At 36.3% G+C, this 22,408-nt stretch overlaps 1 protein-coding gene across 1 annotated transcript; it reads right to left on the reverse strand.

Moving 5' to 3' along the window:
* Positions 1-891: 891 nt before the first annotated feature.
* Positions 892-22,408, reverse strand: LOC110098961 (sphingosine kinase 1-like). The gene is made up of 10 exons (XM_020825936.2): positions 22,017-22,408; positions 20,637-20,759; positions 20,425-20,525; positions 18,679-18,751; positions 17,954-18,040; positions 17,793-17,870; positions 17,545-17,615; positions 2,549-2,842; positions 1,480-1,602; positions 892-1,357 (listed from the first exon to the last, which is right to left on the reverse strand). The coding sequence occupies exons 1-10, from the start codon at positions 22,342-22,344 to the stop codon at positions 1,160-1,162; spliced, it is 1,476 nt and encodes a 491-aa protein (XP_020681595.1). The 5' UTR covers positions 22,345-22,408; the 3' UTR covers positions 892-1,159.

Consider the following 22,408-nt stretch of genomic DNA (forward strand, 5'->3'; position numbering starts at 1 on the left):
TGTACTCAAATTTTAGAAAGAATTGATGATCGCCATTTAATTTTACACTACCTGGTAACTTTTTGTTAATGATAAAATTCTCTCATAATGCATAGTCATATGCTTAAGTTTATCTACATAATTTTTGACAATTTTTTGTGTGCAATGCTTCATATATTTGTAGTTGCTTTATGATTCATTAATGCTTCTAAAATCGACACAGTTTTTCTTCGTAGATTTGCGCAAATCACATAAATCTTGAATGATTTCCCTACTATTACTTCATCGTTTATAGTATTCTCTAAGTACGCGCTTCCACATAAAAGCAGTTGTCTCAGCAAGCCTCCTGGTTTAGAGCTTAGGCTTTCAACTAAGAGATCTTGAGTTCGAGTCTTTGTGTATGCGTTGTGTGTATGAATTTACCTTATATGGCCTAAATGTCCCCAAAAAAAAAAAAACAAGCCTCCAATCTCTATTATATAGATCAAAATCAAAACCACTCGGGGCCAAGGCCCAAGGGTCTGGTGATCTAAAATTTTATCTAAATTATCTTTCTTTCGTCTCCTTCAATGGTTGACATTGGTTTCCAATCATCCATGTTCCAATCTCATCAAAATATATACCGAATAATTTTTCATGGGTTAACAGACATTCAGCCATAGGTAGTATCACATGGATCATCACTAAATTTTTTTGCTGACAATAAAGCTTTTAATACGTAGAGTGGCGTTGGAAAGAGATACAAGTACCGAATGGTGTTGTATGTAGGTTTAACACATGTATTTTGAGAAAAAATAAATAATTTTTTTTTTCTTTCGTTCCTTCCTCAAGCTTCACCAATTCAAAACCCAAACAGGGCTAAGATGGTGGGATTTCGTTCAGTATTGGTAAGGATGTTACTTGATGTACAAGTTTTCTTATAATTAACTTAGTATAGCTTGTGAAACGGGTTATGTTGATTTAAAAGCCAAAAGATTTTTTGGCTCAAAGACAGCACTCTGCAAAAGAGATGGCAGTAAAACAAGCCAAATATGGGCCACTATTATTTGAGAGAGTGAAAAGTGGAAGGAGCTATTTACACAATTTCATCCACTTGCTCTAAATTAACTATTGGATGTGCACACTAGCAGCACAGTGCCAACAACCAGGAGTTGGATAAGAGAAGTGCCACGTGTAAATGTCATATGGGGGTGAAGATTGTGGCCAATCCCTGGTCGACAATCAATTGGATCGGAGAGCCATACACCATTAGATCCCTTTCTTTCCCATGCATGTAAGTCCCTTCTCCCCTAGCAATGACTTCACCGTCGACGTCAATGATGCCTCCTTTTTTGGGGTTCTCCACACGGTTGCCAGGAACCAAACGAAATGCTTTCACCTGAAAGAGTAAAATGAATGCCTTTTCACATATTAGAAAAAAGCCAACTCCAACAAAATTCATCCATAGGAGTAAAAATGTAAATCTTTAAAGGAAGTGCAGATTTGCATTGGATTGCTTACTTTGAGATACACCACATATGGGGACTTAACATGGCTTCCATCACTCATCTTCAGCAATAAAGATATAAGGGCAGCTTTTGAACAGTCCTTGAGAATAGCCAGGTCAAGAAAGCCATCCGAAAACTGCAAAGCAGAACAACAATGTCATGAAAACACAAGCAAAGAGTAAAGCAAACCACCAAGATGCCCACAAGCAATAATGATACCAATTCAAGACATTTACATCAGAAATGATTGCTTCTTTGAAAGCTGCAAACTACACAAAAAAAATTGCTGACCATCGAATTAAATGTTAGCATTCTAAATCCTACATGCGATATACAAAAGTCAACATGCCTAATCAAATGACAGTGTAACCAAAGATGACAGACAGCACATACATGTCCACGTCAACGTGTATTTTTTTTTTTTTTTTAATATAAATTTATGAGAATAAACCAAACAGTCTCATGTGTCTATATAAATCTCCCCTTAATATAAGAGTTTTCTACTTCATCCATCCTATCAAAGCTTTCTTAATCAAAGTAGTACATATCAAAAACGTAATAGAGAAACGCCATACAGCCAAAAATACAACTCAGTTTTGCTGAACAATGTCAGAGTAAAGCAGGAACCACTAATGCGTTGATGACTAACCATAGCCAAAGCCAGGCTCTATTACGTCTTGCTAAGTAGTTTAAGCCCAGAAATTAGTGTGCAAAGACCTATTCGATCTAAAAGCTTAAGCCAATAAGTGAAATCCAACAACTAGCATATTCACATTGACTGTATGTTTCCAATTACCATGTGTGGACTAATCCCTACACTCGTGTTCTTGACAGGAACTTCAAGAAGGGTCCAAAAGTAATGTTTGTGGTATTGACACGAAACAATTTTATGTTACTGAGACAGCTTACCACATGCATGAACCCCTTCTTTAAGAATTATTGTTAAAAAAAATTACGAAGAAGACCATTGTAAAGTCGATGATTTGATTGTATAAAAAACTTCTATCAGATGTTGCGAAACCTGTGTAGTCTGCTTGATATAGAGAAGTGCTTATGATGAACATGGCAAAATTGACTGGTACCTTGGCTTCAGGTGCTGGCTTAGCATCCTCTCCAACCCAGGGAACATTAAATAGTGAAACCGATATAAAGGGGCCTTCAAGAAATCTCCATTCTGAATGATCAAAACAAGCAGTGGGGCCCTGGTAACCACCTTGCAGGACTTCAGAACTGTTATGTCGTGAATTAGAGGAATTCATGCTAGCAGCATAGCTTCCTCCATCATTTATTTTTTCCCCATAGAATTCATGTCCTGGAGCAGGTACAAATTCAACTCGCCCATGATACTTGCGCAAGTTCATCATTCTTAGAAAACACTGAAACAAAAGCACCATTAACAAGAAGCACCAGCCCATTAACTCCGCACGCTATTATATTCAAGCAACATAAAATATCCTTTATACAGGAACAAGTAATATAAAACATCCTTCGTAGAGAAGAAACAAACAAACCATTTCCTATTGAAATGAATAAAACAAGGAATTTCCATTCTAATTAGCGAAATCTTGGCTTCATACTTTTTCGGTTCAAGTCATCAAGAAAAAGGTTACATAAGTATATATATTTTGTTACATAACTTATTGAAAGGAATAAAACAAACCATTTCCTATTGAAATGAAAAAGGTTACATAACTTATAATTTCTATTATAACAACTGTAAAAGAAAAGATGCAAGTGATGAAAGTTCAATTTATGGTTGTTAAACCACTTAAACTATAAAGGCACATTAAGAGGGAGTTAATTGGTGTTTTGAAAATTTTCTTTTCAAAAAATTCCCTTTTGAAATACTTAAACCAAATTCACAACTTAAATTTAAAAATAAATTTTTCAAAGTGGATGCAAACAATAAAACAACTTTTTCTTTTATTTATACAACAACAACAACAACATCAAGCATTTATCCCACTACGTACTGTCGGCTACATAAATCCTTTTTCTCCATTGTGTCCTATTAAAGGTCAAATTCTCGTTTAAATCTAATAAAGAAAGGTCATTACTAATATTTTATAACCAAGTCTTTTTAGGTCTGCCGCTACCTTTCTTAACATAAGTCAAATCTAATACCTCTACTCTCCTAACCGGGTCATTGGAAGGCCGCCGTTTTATGTGACCAAACCATCTAAGGTGACTCTCTCTAATCTTATCTTCTACTGGAGCTACTCCAACCTTTTCACGTATATGCTCATTTTATTTTATAGAAAAACAAAAAATATATTTTTATTCTTTTGATTTTCAGATTTTTTTTTCGAACAAAAACTAAATCCAAAGCACTCTCAATATTATCGTATCACAGAGGTGTCAATTTTCAACTCAAATTTACAGGAAAATTATTTTGTAAATAAGTAAAGTGGAAAAACAAAAGTGTAAAAAAATAAACAAACAAGCACACCATAATTTTTATAGTGGTTTGGTCAACTTGACCTACGGTCACTCCCTAAAATCCTCTCCAGGTATTGCACTAAAACTCTTTAGTGTCTCTCCTTTTGCCCCACAGCAAGGCGGAGAGCCTTCACAAGAATTACTTCCACCTTTTCCCGGTGCAACGAAGTAGCTGAATTCCTTTCAACTTCCTTGGTGCGGCGGAGTAGCCGAATCCCTTTCACCTTCTCCAGTGTGGCGGAGTTATCAGTGTCCCATTGACATGAAGAGGTTCTGCCTGCAATTTTCCTCAAACAAAGCTTTGACTCATGGAGGAATAAGATGGATGTTAGCCAGAGTAACTGTGTGTAAACTCTTTCTCACACTCCCTTGATCCTACAATGCTATTCTCTCTCTCACAACTTCACCTCTCTCTCCCTTTCTCAAAACCCTCTCTTCAAATCCTTGCATACAGAGGACACACACCCCTTGACTGCCAAATTAGGGGTTGTTTAGGAATTTTGTATTCTCCTTTGACTTTAATTAGTTGCTAAAGCTAGAATTAGGGTTTCATCTTGAATCTGAATCTGAAATTTGAGATCTCTTGTGTACTTGGGCTCTAGTCTCTCGGCTAGAGATTTGGAGAGTCGTTTCTGATGAGGACATCGAAGATCAACAGCTACGATCGTGTCTATTTATTTTCATGTATTTTATTTGTTATTTGTACTTTTCTATTTCTACCCTCACTTGAGGGCTTTGTTTTATGTTTGCCCTAGGGGCAATTGTGTCTTTTTATTTTCCATCATGTATTTGGCTATTTAAGCCCTCCCCTTCCTCTTGGAAAGGATGATGATTATTATTAATGAAAATTTTGGTCTTGGATCTCTTTGTGAGTTCTAGAGTTCTCTTTGTGAGTTCTCAAGTGAGGAAAGCCTAGGAGAGGCTCAAAGCAATACCCAACAGCCCCTTGGTGGAGCTCTTGGTTTTCTACCCAACATCTTTTCTTCTTCTCTCCATTTCATTAGTTCTCTTCGTGAGTTCTTGAGGGGAATTTTGTGGATCTCTGTGTGAGTTCCGGCATTTTTTACAATCTCCCTTTGAGATCTCGAAGAAGAGGTGCGTGAGGTTAGAAAATTCTGAATTTTCTCCACAATTTTCATCCTGCTTCCAGGCTCTAGAATCCCCTCCCCACTTCCCCCTTGCTGTCGGCCACCTTGGGCCGCCCAGGCCGCCGACCACCACCACCTGAAAGTTCGTCCACGCCGCCGCCCCCTCTTCCCCAATTTTCCTTCCCCACCACTCCACCCGCCGGCCCCTCTTGGAGTTTTGAATTTGAAATTCAAAGCTCTCATGAGGCTTTGATACTTTTCTAATTTAGCTCCTTAATTTAAGGCCTCCAAATTAATTAGATTTCAATTTGAATTTGAATTCAAATTGGTCTTAATCAATACCCTCTTATGAGGAAACTTCCCTAGCTTAAAAACCTGAAATATATTTCAGATTTTTATTTAAAGCTTTGTTAGCCAAGTGGTCCCCACCTACTTAAGTTAAACATTTTCTCCCTCTCTATGCTTGGCCGGCCTTCCCCTTATTGTTTTCTAATTAATTGCCACATCACCACCTCTTAAATGCCTCCTCTCACATAATTAATTCCAAATTTCTTCAGTTTTAATCTCAGATTTCAAAAATCTGAGAACTGAAACGGCTTCCCTCTCTCCTCCGTTAGCTCCCTCATCCCACTAACTCAGGCCCACCCACTCCTTATTGCCGCTTCTCTCCCTATGGGATTTAATTTGAAAACTCTCAATTAATCCCTTTTCTTCTCACCCAAAACCTGATATAATTTCAGGTTTACTGAAATTTTCTTGTGGTCTCTCAACCTAGCCGCCCCATACCTTTCCTCCCAAACGTAACTTCAGATTTTTCCAGATTTCAAAATCTGAGATTGGAAATCAAGATTAATTCCTCTCAGATTTTCTCTACTGGAGTTATGTTTCTGTCCAGAAGAATCCTAAAAGCTGTTACAGGTTTTCGGGCATTTCCACCTGTTGTCCACTGCTTGGGAAAGTTCCAGATTGCTGTCCCCTGTCCAAGAGTACCCAAATCAGCAACAAAGCTCTCCCGGGAGACCACGTGGCTTCTGTCCTGAATTTCTGCACCTCTTCCCAGGCGTTCCTTAGTGCGAGGAGGTTCGGGGTTGCTTCCCACTTCATTCCCAACTACAAATAGCTTTGCCGGAGCGCGTATCTCTCTTGTCTTTGGGTAAATTCGACACCCGACTCTCTATCTTCATAGTTGCATCATTGAATGTGAATTTATTATCTTCATGAAGGTCGTATTAATGCTTCTCCGCTAAAGCCTAGTATTTAGAAGAGTTGTGTGAGGGACCTTTTATAGACTAATCTTATTGTTAGTATTGGAATCTATTGTTGGAACTATCCATGTATGCAATGTTGGATTAATCAGGCTATCTTTTTGAACTCAACTTATATTCATGTGAATTAACCTAAGCTGAGTACCACTTAATATTTATCTTATCGTTCAGTTCCGCATAAGATATTGCTTATTATTACCTCTAAATCTAAGCGTGCAAATTTCTTTAAGCAAATCACTTTCGCATGGATTGTTTCACATCATTTTCTTCCTCTCGAATTGAAGAAACGTGTATCTTTTGCTATTTTTCTGCATCCGTTAGTGGAATCCTTCATTTTTCTCTCAGATTTTCTTAGTTTTCTCAAGGTTGCTGCTATCAAGTTGTTTTTCTTTCAAAAACATCAGTTTTTCTGCTTTTGAGTATGTGTTTTCTATCAGAAACATCTCAATCCTCACCCAATAACACATCTATTATACAACCAAGTTCACTCTCCTCACATTCTTCTCTCCACCGTCCACCCACCTCTCCAACCAATGTACACCCCATGAAAACCTGTGGCAAAACAGGTCACTTAAAACCAAACATCTCTTCACTCTCCATGCTACCTCAAATATCACTTCTGCTACCACTTGTTATTCTCAGGCTTCACATATCCCAGCATGGAAAAGAGCTATGTCTCAAGAGTTTTTAGCTCTACAACATTAAGATACCTGGTCACTAGTTCCTTCCCCTCCTAATCACCCCATTCTCAGTTGTCGTTGGATTTATAAAATTAAACTCAATCATGACGGCTCAATCAATAAACATAAAGCTCATCTTGTGGCCCAAGGTTTTAAGCAAACTCATGACATTGATTATGTTGAAACATTAAGCCCAATCGCAAAATTGCCCACCATCCATCTTCTACTTACCGTAGCTCATCATAAAAACTAGCCAGTGCAACAACTTGACATTTCTAATGCCTTCCTTCATGGGACGCTTTCAAAAACCGTTTACATGACTCAACCCATCGGCTTCATCGACCCAACTCTTCCAAATCATGTTTGCAAACTTCAAAAAGCAATGTATGGTCTTAAACAGGCATCAAAATAATGTTTTATCACATTTTCTAACTTTCTCCTCACACAAAATTTACACTACAGCTCTTCCAATCCAACTATCTTCATTTCCTCCAATGGTACTACCAAAATATATCTACTTCCCTACGTAAATGATGTCCAAGTTACTGGAAACAATCCATCCCATATCTCTACACTACTCACAGCTCTACAAAGTCAAATTTTCCTCACCGACCTCGTCCCAATATATATTTTTTCTTGGCATTCAAGTCATCCCAACACCCAACTCTTATTTCCTTCATCAAACCAAGTATGCCAAGGACATCATCCATAAATTTGGCCTTGCCGATTGCAAACCTGCCCAATCACCAATGTACTCAAAATATTTTCCACAAATGGCAACAATAATCTCTCTCCAATCCCCTTCTTTACCACCAAATTGGTTCTTTACAATATCTTACCATAACCCAACCAATCATCGCCTTTGCTACCAACTCTCTTTGTCAATCCATGCATAAACCACTCAACAAACATTTCCAACAAATGAAACGTCTTCTTCGCTACATAAAATGCACTCTTCATCTTGGTCTCCCAATCACCAGAGGCAACCTTACCTTACACTCATACTCGAACTCCAACTAGACTTCTAATCCTCGTGATCATAAATCCATCATCGGGTATTGCTCTTACGCAGAAAACACTCTTCTTTCCTAGAGTGTCAAAAAGCAACCCACAGTTGCACAATCCTAAACTGAAGCTAAGTATCAGGCTCTTGCATCTGTCGCCCCTAATAATGTTTGGCTTCGTTGACTGCTATATGACCTTAATGTTCCTTATGTCGCTCCAACCATTCTTCATTGTGATAATGTTTCAGCAAACAACAGGGTTTTTCATGCTCGTACAAAGTATATCGAGATCAACTATCATTTCATCTGAAACAAGACTCGCTCAAATGAAGTTTTAGTTCAACACATCCACTCCACTAATCAGTCGGCAAACATCCTCATCAAAGCACTCTCACCCTCATGGTTCATTCTTCTAAGGGACAAACTATCTCACCAATCAATGGATCCTTAATTTGCGAGGGGGTAATAAGTTGCATACTAATACGCAAGCCACCATATCAGCGAACTCTACTCCACCTTCACCTGCTATAGTTCTCTGCCATTCACCAACCAGCTTTGTCACCATATACTTTAATTATGATTTCTACATATACTGAAAAATACTTTTCTCATCTTTTACACTTATATATATTGTACCTAAGCTTTGAAAACTGTAAGGTTAATGCATACAAAAATTTCCATCTATTCTCTACTCTATTTTCTACATTATCCTTCCCGTTGCTTGTCTTTTAGTCGCCTCCATCATCATCGTTGACACTAAAGGTGTTCCCATTTAACAAGCCACCATTCCCAGCCATTCCTCGTGCAACCTAGAGCTTTGCTTCTACACCACCATATGTGATCATGACCTTGCTCCTAAATTTTATTGTCCCACTCCCCATCATTATCTAGTGGTGTGGCTTAGTTTCCTATATAAATTTGTTCCATTAAGCTAATTTATATTAATATTATAAAAAAAATATATTACAATAACATCAAGTGTTTATCCCACTACATGAGGTCGGTTACATGACAAAGATATTGCACTAATAAATATTTAAATTGTTGATTACATAAAAAATGAATTCATTTTATAGTTAATTAAATGCAAAAAAATAATTTCATGATCATATTTTATTACAAACAAAACAAGCATGAGACATCAAAATGAATGGTATTTAATTTACACCGCATTCACACAATGCATGAATCATAAATACTTGCAACCATAAATTTCCTAAGAAATAAATAAATTGCTAACAAATTTAATGACAATAACTAGAGTAATTCAAATAAAATAATGAAATATTAAAGATGTAAAAAATTATAATATTCAAGAAAAAATAAAAATTTAACAATTTATTTCTACATAAATTCTCTTGTTTGCAAAAGATTTATTCTGGGGAGGCACCCAGAGTAAATTTCATAAGTCATATGGATGTTGAAGGAACACTAGCAAGCTCATATAGAAATAATAATATAATAATCGACACCTTCATAGTGTTATATCTTTGAAGAAGATTACTCGAGTCCCTTAAGCAAAGAAGATGGATTTCTTTTAGAATGATGTGGATGATCACGAAGAATAACTATTTATTTATAGAATCTAGTTGGATTTTGTTCTATTTAACATTCTTTCTTTGCCTTTTTGATCTTTGAATCTTCTATTTTTTCATGATTTAAATTTCTTAAGTATCTTTCCTTATTTTTTCTTTTCTATTCTTTCTACTTCTTTTTTTCCAACACTCCATTCTTCATGGAAGAAAATAAGGGACCAAAATGGTTTTATGCGACCGATGAATTACTATTCATAGTAAAAATAATAATTTGATGTCATATGAACAATTATTTACTATTGATAGTGTGAATTTGTTGTAGTTTGAGAAATTAGGAAGTGGATTTCAAAGAGATCCATATATAAAGTGATTCAAAACCTTAATGATGATACCAATTTGATGCAGGATGGTCATGAAAAATAAACTAGAAAGATAATAGAGAAGATAATAAGATTAAAAAAGTATAGCAATAAGCAAAGTTCATTTGTTAACAAAGAGAACATTTTCCAAAAGAGTTTTAAACCTTACACAAGATCAAAGATTAAATCCCAAAATAGATGATGAAGAAGAAAATTCTTCACATCCAACGGAAATTTATTCATGCCAGCAACCTATCTTAAATTACTAAGAATTTCACATTTATATGGAAGAAATATAAACTAACAAATTGCTAATAAGATGCTTAAAAGCTATAAAAAAACTCCTAATAAACTAGAAGCCTATTTGCAAACAAACAAACTGCCAATAAATTAACAAATTGCTAACAAACTATAAATAAATTACTAACAAATTTAATAACATTTATTAAAATTATCAAACTTAAAGGACATAAAATAATTTCAATATCAACGACAAAATAAAAATTAAGAACTTACGTCCATATCATTATTGAATTTTGGGGAGTTTGGGGAACAATATTGGAGAGAAATTACATAGGAGATCCAAAATAATGTTTGTCATATTATCAAGTCAAGGAAGAGATTTGTTAGATTTAAACTTTATAAATTTTTGCAAGGTAGCTACAAAATTAAATTAGATTATTTGCAGATAAGTAATATATAATAATAATAATTATTATTATTATTATTATTTGTTGCACAAACACTTAAACACCTTTTGCAATTATGCAAGCAGGAATAAACCACCGTTTGCATGTACATAAGATGCCCCTAAAGTAGTTGTCTTTCTCATTTTCATCACATCAACAGGAATTGTAATCAAGATAGTCAAGAGAGATTGCATAGCAAATGGATGGAAGTTCACAAACATGGTCTCTCATTTGATAGGGTATCACAACGAGCAAGTTTTATGCTGATATCGCTAATCTCCCTTCACATGATCTTTCTTCCCATTTCCTACTGTAGTCATACTTTTCGAGGTTTGCCCAATCTTCTTAGATGTTATAGAGGCTTATATTAGAATCATCATGCTAAGGATCGTAGGAAGCTATCACTTGTTTTGTTATAAGAAGGATGGTCATTCTTCTAAAGCATATCCTTATTCTTAGTGAAAGGTGTGGTTTCTATCCAAACGCCTTCCATGAAAAAGGTTGAAGATGTTATGGTGTTTTACAACTCTATAAATACACTTTTGTCTTCAACATTAGAATCAAGTGAGCATAACTTTCAAAAGCACTTAATTAGCACTAAAACAAAATCTGTTCTCACTCTGATACTTTCATTAAACCAAGTTCGTTCATTGCAAAACTCAATTTTTAAAAAAAATCATAGATTCCTTTGTGAATGGAAAAAAAAATTGTAAAAATATCCTAATACAAATTGAATCAAAATGGGCTTGGAAAATTATTAGATTTGCTTTGGGATTAGTGTTATACATATGAAGAGTTTAATTATGGATAGTTATTGATGGTTATGGCAACTTGGGTCAATCAAACATTGTTCAAGTTTCATTCTCTTACTACAGGAATAATTTTGGAAATCAAGGTATGGACGCCTATATGATGGTGGGCTATTAAAATCTTTTCTCTTCGTATGGTTCCCATCTCCTCCTTAATATAGCTGAACATTTTTCTATGGAGGAAATTAGAAGTGTTAACATTTCTCTTTAAGCTTCCAAAGCACCTAGGTCAAGTGATTTTTCTGTAATATATTTTAAGAAATAAGGGATATCATTCATCTTGATCTTTTAGCTATGTTTGAATATATCTATTATTACAAATCTTCGATGATCAGTCTCAATTCTACACTCATTTGACTAATCCCTATAAGATAACCATACCATCTCAAATATTTTAGATTAAAAAAAACTACCTTATCTGGTTGATATCTCTCAAATAGCATTTATTGATGATAGGAATGCTATTGATTGTATTGTTACAGCATATGAATTAATTCACTCTTCCATTAAGCATAAAAAAGGAGATATTCATCTTGAAGGTGTATCTTAAGGAAACTTTTGATAGCTTCAAATGAATTTTTTTTTATTAAATACTATAGTGGGGCGATTCTTCCCTACAAAATTCTTCTAGATTATGGACACTATCTCACATTGTCACTAGGGAGTCAGTAAACAACTTAGGAGCTTCGAAGGTTATCATCAAGGTGCCAATATCTCTACTTTTATTTATTATCATAAGTTTAGAATATTTGCTTGAAGGAGGGAAGCACCACAAAACATACTAGCAAATTGAACATTATTAATTGAAATTTCCCCCAATTTTCATAGTATTTTAATCATCTTTGAAGAGGTATTTGAAATCAAAATCAATTTCTCCAAATCTTTTCTCATTTATCTTGGTAGATAAATTGCTTGGGGTGCTCTTATGACTAATATCATGGGCTTCTCTTCTAAACTCGTCCATTCAAATATTTAGATATTCCTTGTTGAATTCTAAATCTATTCAAAGTGCTCTTTGGAATTCTTGCATTGAAAAGATTCATAAACACCTCTCAGTGTCAAAAGAAAACTTTTTATCAAAAGGTGGTAGGATTCTTCTTATCAATTCAATATTATCTTCTACCACTTATACTATTACTCTTTATTTTGGATTCCAAATTAGGTCATAAAAATTTGAGCATATAAGAAAGAATGTATTTTGGAAGGGAGTTGAGGATGGAAGTGATTTTTATCTTAACAAATAGAAGAATCTTTGCAGACCCAAAGATATGGGAGGCATTGGCATCAAAGAACTTTTAGGCATGGATATTTCTCTCATAGTTAAAGAAATTTGGAATTATTTACAGCCCAACCAAGCTTCTTTCATTGGTTTATTTCGAAACAAGAATTTTAGCAACTTTATCCCCAGGATTTCTAGTCTAGTAACAATTCCCGCTGCTCCAATTTTATTAAATAGATTTCCATGGATTTTAATCCCTTATGGTTGAACATTTCACGAAAATTGCATAAGCAGAAGCATTAATCTTGGAATGATAAATACTCTTTTGAATGTTCTCTTTCAATTGATTTCTATAACATTCTCAGTTATGCCATAAAATCATAGTTATGCTGGTTCTTTTTATTTAATTAACAAGGTTGACAAAATTTTTGGAAAAGTATCATTCAAATTCATTTAAATGATTGCAAGGAAAGTTTTCTCACTGATGTCACTCATCTTAACCTTCGCCCTACTATATATTCTGTCAACACTTTACATTTTCTACTCCATCCATCTGATTGGAGGAGTCCTTAATCTTTATAGCTCTTGGATTTAAAATTCTATTTCTTCTATTAAGATTAAAGCGCTCATTTGATTTCTTTCAAGAGAAAAAATTCTAGCAAAGTGTTGCTTTTTTTCAGAAGGGAATTTCAATATTGCTCTTTGTGATTCACAAAGCTTGTTAGGGAATTGTAGTCGGGTAACAGCGGTTAGAGAATCATAAGAGGCCAATGATAGTTAGAAGATTGTAGTCGAACGACTCTGGTTGAGAGACCGTAGTCAGATAATGGTGGTTAAATGACCATAGTCAAGAGAAGGTGGTTGAAGGATTATAGTTGCGCAAAGGAGTTCGAAGGACCATAGGAGGGTGATAATAGTTAGAGGACCGTAAGAGGGAAACGGTGGCTGGAGGATAGTGGTCAGAAGATTGAAGCTAGACAATAGTGGTCAAATTATAATAATCGTTTGACAGTGGTCGGATGATCGAAGTCAAGCGACAGTATTTGGAGAAGCATAGCCAAACGAAGGTGGTTAGAGAAGCATAGTCATGCAACAGTAGTAGTAGGAGCTTATCCAGGTGATAATGGTTGAAGAACCATTGTTGGGCAACGGTGGTCGGAGGATCATAGTTGGGTGACGATATTTGAAGGATTGTAGTCAGGCAATGATAGTCGGAGGTACATAATCTTCGGAGACCAAAGTTCGGCCATAATAATCAAAGGACTAAACATGGCAATGGTGATCTAAAGGTTGAAGTCAAGCAATGGTGGTCGAATGACTATAGTTGGGCAGTGGAGGTTGGATGATTATAGTAAGGCAGTGGAGGTTGGATGATTGTAGTCAGGCGATGGTTGGAGGACCATAATCGAGGGATGTTGGTCGGAGGACCATAGTCGGATGATGGTAACTCGAAAATTGGCGGTCTAATAATGGCTGCAGAGTAGTAGTCCGTGGTGGTCCGAAGTAGACAGGGGTTGTCCGTCGGCGACCGTCAAACACTCATCAAACAATGGTGCTAGAGTGGAGCTCTAATATTCTTTAAGTCTCAGAGCTCTCTTGAATCTGAAGCCAAATGTAGGGAGTATATGCATATTTATATGTTTTTTAGACTTGCATGTCCTGTAAATATAGCTCAAATCCGAAACACTCCATTATACGACCCATACTGATTTTTTCAATTATCGATCATTCTTTCAACATTTAGGTTCATTAACAATATCAAAATTAAATGCTTTTGAGCTCATTGGATCCATCTCGTCGAGACGTCAATTAGACAATAAATATGCAAGATTTGGAGGTCGTTTGGTCTTCCAATTAGAGTGCCAAAAAAATTTATTGTGCTTAATCTAGCCTCATTCGAACTTGCATCAAACCATATTTGGTGTTCACTGGGTTTGTTTCGTCTAAATATTCAGTTATACTTTAGGTTTGCTAAAATCAGAGTTCAAATATCTTAAATTTAATTTCAAAAGTATTAAACTCAACTATGCACCAAAATAAGTCAATTTTTAACAACGTATCAGTTGTCCCTATTTTTGGATGCCTAAGATTGTGTCATCCAATCTATTCCATCCGATGAGGACAATCAATGCCTCAAGTGAAGGCTGTAGCCTCATTGTGTTGAATGAAAGTCTTGATTGCCAACGCAGGGGCGCATTAGATACAATAGTGTATGCCTACAATCTCGAGCTACCTCTCATCAATTTTTTTTTTCTTCTTGGATTTTGAAGACCCACAAGGAGCACCCTTTCAGCATGTGCAACATGCACAAGTCATCATTCTAGGTCCAAAAATGGCTCGATAGGGGCGGTTAGGTAGTGGTCAACATTAAAGATCAAGCAGTGGTCTGGAAATGGTGCTTTAGGATTCTTTAAAGATCTGAGCTTTCTTGAATATTAAGTCAAGGTCAAGTCTCGCCTTCATGTAAAGTGTGAAAATCTATATAAATTTTAAAGATAACCAAAACTCGAATTATTCCACTGAAAGACCTTTATCAGTTTCCTCGATCATAGGCCATTTAGTTAGCATTTAAATGCATAAATGATGTTAAACTAAGACAATTTTGGTGCACTTGGATTTGTCTCATTGAGGCACTCGATTTGCCTATAAGCATGTTGAAATTTTCTACAGTGCTCAAGTCATTGATCTGGGCTCATTCATACTCTCAGATCAGACCACTTTAATTATTGTTGGCTCGTCTCATTGAGACATTTAGTTGGACTATAAATTTGCTAAAATCAGAGTTCAAATGGTCTTACATTTAGTTTTGGAAGTTTCCTATTTAAATATATGTTGAGATTCGTATCTGTTCTAGCCAAATTTTTTATGATGTGTCACTTCCTTAATATTTGTGTGAAGAAGGTGATCAGTCCCACCGTCACCGGCATGGCTCTATAAGAAAATCTAGCAAGACTTACCCCACACCTTACTGAAAAGTCAATCAACTCAAAAGGGGGTGGAAATCGTAGCCCCGCTCGTAGTCGCCAGGTATCATGGGGGAGGAAGGCACACCTGATCAGATCTTTTAGGGACCGTCGCTATGAGATCATTGGGAAAGTAGAACTTCTTGTGGAAAACAATTAGAGAATCACCAATAACGATGGACATAACATCATCCGCCTTGGCTCCCTTGTTTGGCCTTCTCTCCCCGTCATTCTGGCAGTAGGGTGTGAATGCCCCTTTGTTGTGGGATCTCTCGAAGAAGGATTCTCACATGTCATGACCTTTGTATAGGGAGGGGCCCTGCAGTGAGATAAGGGATACTTATCCAAAGTAAGGAAAGGCCTCCCTTATTGGAAGAGGATAGAAGGGGGAGAAGAGAAAAGGAGGAGGAGACTCCTACTCAGTGAGGGGCCCTAGACCTGGACAAGGGATACCACCAGATCAGGACTGGGGGAAGGCCTCAGCCTGAGAAGGAAAAGAGAGGGAAAAGTGCAATTTTAATACCATTGGGGGGGTATTTATAGGTTTGGAGGGAGGTTGGGGAGGTTAAAAAAAATTAGCCGGTTTAATGGCCGGCTAACAGCTGGCTATTAGTCAGCGTTTGACGCACGACCCGCGGGTCTTGGGCCACGACCGGCTCTACCCAATCAAGCCGTCGGCAGAGCCGGGTAGGCCAGGGCAGCCAGGCAAGTGCGCGAGGCAGCCGGGCAGGCGCGCTGATGCTGGGGGCAGGCGTGCATGGTAGCACAGGCAAAGCGCAGCGGCGGCTTGTCCGTCCCAACTTGTTTTTGGGCTCAATTTTTAGCTTGGAAATGTCAAATCTGATGTTTTTTTGGGTCCCCATGATCAATTTTTTACATTCTGGACTCAAGTTTGACACTTTTAAGCATTCTTTCTCCAATCACTTTGTAACTTATACTTTTCTTTAATAAGAAAGGTTCACTTAGTTTTTAATCAAAACAAAGATTAGTAATAAATGTTCTATTTTTATTTTTGGATAAAATTAGGTGTCAAAGATTGTTATATTGGACAGTTCCAAGTCTAAATTTGAACTGATTTATTTTTAAAATATGCCTTTTTAACTTATGTAAATAAGAGGCAAGAAAAGTAGTTGGTTTATGGGCTTTGAGCACGCCAGCAAAGATGGCCAACAAAAAGAATTCAATAAATTGTTGGTTGGTGAAAGTTGTATGGCCACAACTAAACAAATGAAGGTTTGATAGAATTTAATTAAATAAGAGAGCTAGAAGAGAAAATGAGTAAAAAAAAAACATTTTTTTGCGAAATAGAAAAAGATCTTAGACTTTGTTCAAAGAATGGTGGTGCCAGAACTATTGTAATCATTCTATAAAGATGTGAAAAGGTATCATTTTAAGGAGCTTTCAAGCAAAGAGTTTCTAATATTAGCTAAATCTTTTAGTTTATTATCTCTAATGTTATTCTTTCTAGTAATAGTTAAATCTTCTTCAGCTAGAGATTTGGGGTTTACGTTTTGTCGTGAGATTAGGTATAATTAGATTTGGAGAATAGCGTTTTCTTTTGCCTCCTTCATTTGTACACATGGGTGAGTTCTCTATAGTAGATTTAATCTATTCTCCTCGTGGACATAAATCTTGGTGTAAGTTGACATAAAAATTTGGTGCTTGGTCTCATTATTATTATTAGTTTTTTTATCATATTGACTATTGTTTGGCGCTTTCACGGAAAATGTTAAATTTCTCTTATAAGATGTAAAATATATAGCAAATTAGGCAGATAACATGAGCGGAATAAGTGATAAGATGTTCAGGATAAGATCTGTAGACAACAAATGGAAGGAATAAGTAATGACCTGTTCTGTATGGTCTATAGCTACACATATAGGCAACAACATTGTGTTTCGTAGTTCATAACTAGCTTGTTATCATTATTATTGCTGCTATAATATAAATAAACATGCATTGGTAATGAAAGTGATGAATGTGGCGTAAAATTTCAAGGAGAAATGACCAAAAAAACTAACATCATACATGAAAGTCTATGCGAGTGCGTCCCATCCATCTGTACTTCTCCGACTCAATGTCAACATCAGCTATCAAACCTGCATATACCATTATGTTATATTAGACAACAGGATAGTTCTACATCTTCAAATCTCTAACCATAAGCAACTCTCAAGAAGATTACTGCCAGCAAAGCATTGCATTAAAAATGACTGATAACATGTGGATGATAAAGTTTATCAGGTTGCATTTATCCAAAGTGTTCATTAGCATACCCCATGTAAGCATTAAGATGCTAAAAAACTTTGTTTCTCCTTGCATTATGGTCGTAACATCAAGTGGTCTTTTATGGCCTGCAATGTTGAGGAGTGAAGATCATTAAAGCGACGTTAAGAAGCAATAAAGCACCACGGGAATAAGTTAAAGGATATGTCACCTCTTACAATTGCAAATGTAGCATGTTGTATTGAGTACATTTCACCGACTACATCTGAGAGTGATTTTGCCAATCCGTTTCCTGTTCCTGCGGTTGTATTCATCAAAAATTAGCAAGAGCCTCCACAATAACCTGTTAAAAGATTATTTTCCATAGAGAACAACTAGCATGTTTGACGAAAAAACAAAAGGAGCAAAAGAGAATTTTATCAAAAACTAAAATCTTGTCCTTCTGGAGGATCTTCGAATAGGAAATCCCAGCCAACTTCGCAGAGGATCATTTGTTTGCTTCAATAATTTTCCTTTCACTTAATAACCCATATATGTTACCATGAACAGATTATCCTGTCACATGGTTTGTCCTTCTGTGTTTTCCATGCAATCTTAGTATTAGGAAGTGTGTTTGGCTTGACACTGTGAGTTCTTTGCCACTTAACTAAAAAATTTTAGAACCCTTCGTCATTTTTAATATATTCATAGATTGACTTGCACCTCTTTCCCCATAGACCAAGCTAGTAAAAGTGTAAAACTACAGCATGATTGCACAAGAAAGAACCATAACACTGAAGTGACAATGAAATATTGTACAGCTCAAAGGGTGCAACGAGCTAATCTGGAAATGGAAGAACTTTTAATATTTCAGCATTCAAAAAAGGTAGTAGCTTTTCCATCAAAAAGAAGTAAGCGCTACAAATTTTATGCCCATGCTATTATGAAATAATATACCTGCAGGAAGGATACCAATAGGTACTTTGATTGCAGTATCCCAGTCTTCTCTTTTAAGTAATCCGTTGAACACCTAATTAGTAAGGGGAGGGTAAACAAGCCGGAAAAAATGGAGAAAGAAATTAAAGACTATAGCATTTAATCAAGAAGGCCAGCTAGACTAGTCTAAGGAAGCTATTGCAAGAACACAGTGTCAATAGTAAAAGAGCAACCATTCACATGAATGTGGTTACAGGCTCCAGATACTCTAGTCAATTAACAAAAATAACTGTAGGCCATACTTATAAAGCCATGACTACTTGAGCACTATAGGCCAGTCCATACAATGCCATAGATCTTCATACAGCATAATAGAAAATGAACTAAGAAAGAATGAGCAACTTCATTTTAAAGATAGCCTACTCTAACTACTTACAGAAATTAATGCTTTATAAGCAATAAAAGAAAATATTGATCATTCATTTCACTCCATTCCAAAAAAAAAAGTTAAATTAATGACATTATATACATAAAAATACAATAGTTGGTTTTGAATGATGCCCATAGCTCATATTCTATTAAAAGGATCTCACAGCTCTGAAAATATAACTTTATAATCTATTATAACAATAAAAACAAGAAAATTGAGGCTGACCGCATCCCATGCCTTGAACAAAAAAGAAATAAATTTGCCGTCTACATTATTCAGTTTAGACGATTCTGCAAGATGAAGATTAACAGTTACATAAGGTAATTTCTTCAGAACCAGTACTGTAAAACCAATGTTTCCCTGTTATGAAGTTAAAGTAGCATTTCCAAAGTGTGCTGCAGATGAGAAATCTATCACAAAACTTCACCACAACTTCCACTCATTGAATAAAAAGATGAAAGTCACGTAATTATTTACATGCCAACCCACAAATACCCTGTTTGGATGAGGAGGTGCCCCCGCCCCCCGCCCCTGATTGGCTGAAAGTAAATGTTGACGGTGCCATCCTCCAATCCAACTGTGGTGGTATTGGGATTGTTATTCGGAACGATCATGGGGATCCGGTGGTTGCTGCGGGGTGGAGCTTGGAACATTGGGACAGTGTGCAAGTGGAACTTCAAACCATGCTACATATCAACCGTGTGCTTCAGGAATGGATGTTCGATATGAAGGGCATCATAATTGAAGGGGATAGTTCCAAAGTCATCAAGCTTATGCAGGATTTCATGGACAATCAATGTTGGACCATGCAGCCGTAATCTGGTGCTGAGCTCAACTGGCTCCATCTTTTCCATAATCAGCAATACTCCCAGGAATTTCAATGGGGCTGCCCATTTTTTTGTGCCCAAAGGGCTATGCATTATAATTTTGTTTCGATATTTGAGGAACGGGATATGTACACTATTACTCAGTTGTTTTTTGATATCCTGACGGAGGATATGAGCACTCATGTCCACTTTTAGGTCCTTTTGTTTTTTACCCCTTTTGTAATTATCTTGCTTTAGTTTAATGCAATATGCAAACTTTCAAGGATGAGGAGCGTCGGCTGCTCTGAAGGCACCAGGTTTCGAGATCGGTGTGCATTTGTATTGAACTTGGAGACTCCCATCGTTTTGATATGTCGCACAAGAAGTTGGACCAAAATAAATTTTATATGAATTTGTTTGAGCAATATTCATGCCCAAAACTCAAGCAGTTCAAATTTCGGTATCAAAAGTAGTCATCAAGACCAAGCTTATTTGATAGTGTTCAAATTCCAAGATGCATTAATTACTAACCTCAACAAGAACTCCATCTCCGCTTACACACACAATTCCATCATATTTTAGGAGATCCAGTTTATAGGCTATTTCTTGTGCATGAAGCTGATATTTTGTTTCTGTTGGAAGATTCAAAAAAAAAAAAGTCATAAACTAGCTGAGAATGTACATTTACCTTAAGCATGAGGCATAACCAACTCAAAACCAATGAAGTTAGAAAACCAACAAACCTTGCACCGTGTAAATGATATTAGCTGCAACCAGTAAGGGCTTGATCTCGGTATGAAAAATCTTTCGGGCGCATTTCTTTCCCCCATACGGGTTTACAATAATGAACAATCTCTTCGGTCGGCCTATTTTAATTTTAAAACAAGTTTACATACATTAATCACTTCTGAGTAATAAAAACCCCAAAACTCAGCAGTGCAGTTTTAGAAGACAAAACAACAATTTGAACATGTTATTTAAGAGGTAAAAAAAATTATCAAATATCTAATCAAAATTTATGCAAAATCAATTACTATCGCTGAAAAGTTAAAAGTAATAAAAAACCCCGGTTTTCATTACCGCTTCCTGGACCTCCGCATCTGCACTCTAAAAAATGTTCAAACCCATATTGCAATGAAGGGGAAAATTTTGGAGATTCAAATTTAGTCAGGATAAATTATATACCCATTGTATTTAGATCAATAGATTCTATGAGAAATGAATTAGTCTCAAAGAAAATCAAAATCCAATCCTTACCCAAAATTTCCACCCGATGAAGGCCCGTTTGGCATTGTTTAGTCGACTTGTGCTGTGTTGTATTACGCCGATATCAGTTTGATTAAAAAAACATTGTTGTTGTTTGAATGATGTGTGACTTCGGTTATTAAATAAAAAAATCTGATGGACGCCAGATCTGAGTTGATTTAAAAAAATTAAAAAATTAATCATAATTAATACGTACATTATAAAAATAATTTATTTTATTTATTAAATAAAAAGTAAAAATTGAAAGGAAAAAAAAAAACATTTGTCCTAGGAGCAAAGCAAACCACAATTTTTAAGAAGTTAATGCTATTCAAGGTAGCAAAAGCAAGCTGATGAAAACTATGTCCAACGGAGCTGAGGCGTCTTAAAGAGATAGAATGACACGTATCTATCAAAAATCTCATGTTCGGTATTGCGATTGTCGAATTGTTCTCCGAAAACAATCTGGCAAAGCTAACATCGCTCTAACAAGGGAAATAGAGAACGAATAATGCCAATGCATACAGAATGCAAAACCACTTTTTTTCTGGTGCTCATCGGTAAAGAAAAAAAAATCTGGTATTCAAAATCATGAAAATCTAAATTTCACCAGAGAAATCCAGCAATAGTTTCCTAGAGAGAAACTTCGTATTAAAAAAAGAGAGAAAAAAAGAATAATAGAATATGCGAAAGTCCAACCTAACACGATGATGTCCAATTACAGAACTGTCAGAACACAAAAAAAAAAAAAATCAAGAGAGAGAGAGAGGGGGGGTTACCACCTAGGATGTTCATCGAACAAAAATTGAAGTATTCATGTCATTACTTTCATCAGCCAGTATTAAACGAAGCCCTAAATTAAACGTAAACCTTCTTACCGAGCGAATTTATGCAATCCGTTAGCCGATTTGTCCACCTCTCCGCAGCAACCTCCGTTGGCATCTCCAGAACGAAATCTTTCCTCAACCTCTTCCCAAATCCACCACTGCCACCGCAGGAAAAACCCTTCATCTCGTTAACGAATGCCCTTACACTGATCTCCCTCCCCTCTACCGAGAATCCAAGAACTTCCGACTCGACAATCAAGCTTCGCTCTCCGCCGCCGCTGTCGTCGTTTTGTCGCCAACGAAGTTCACCTCCAGTGCTAAGGCTAGCCTCTGACAGGAATCCATTAACACGGATTCTCTCCTCCATCTCTCCCGCCATTCCAACGCTGCGGATAAGAGATGGGGGCGAAGGCTGTGCTAGAGGCAATTGCGCTGCGCTCCCC

Source organism: Dendrobium catenatum, unplaced genomic scaffold (assembly GCF_001605985.2).
Source record: "Dendrobium catenatum unplaced genomic scaffold, ASM160598v2 fragScaff_scaffold_402, whole genome shotgun sequence".
Classification (NCBI taxonomy): Eukaryota; Viridiplantae; Streptophyta; class Magnoliopsida; order Asparagales; family Orchidaceae; genus Dendrobium; species Dendrobium catenatum.

Bases quoted from the DNA above. Each gene is read 5' to 3' on its own strand.
- LOC110098961 (XM_020825936.2), bottom strand. From the start codon at position 22,344: ATGGCGGGAGAGATGGAGGAGAGAATCCGTGTTAATGGATTCCTGTCA. The intron at 18,041-18,678 runs GTATATTATTTC...ATACAACCGCAG, and splicing joins TATTGGTATCCTTCCTGCAG to GAACAGGAAACGGATTGGCA. The intron at 1,603-2,548 runs GTACCAGTCAAT...TCTGCTTTGCAG, and splicing joins AGCCAGCACCTGAAGCCAAG to TTTTCGGATGGCTTTCTTGA.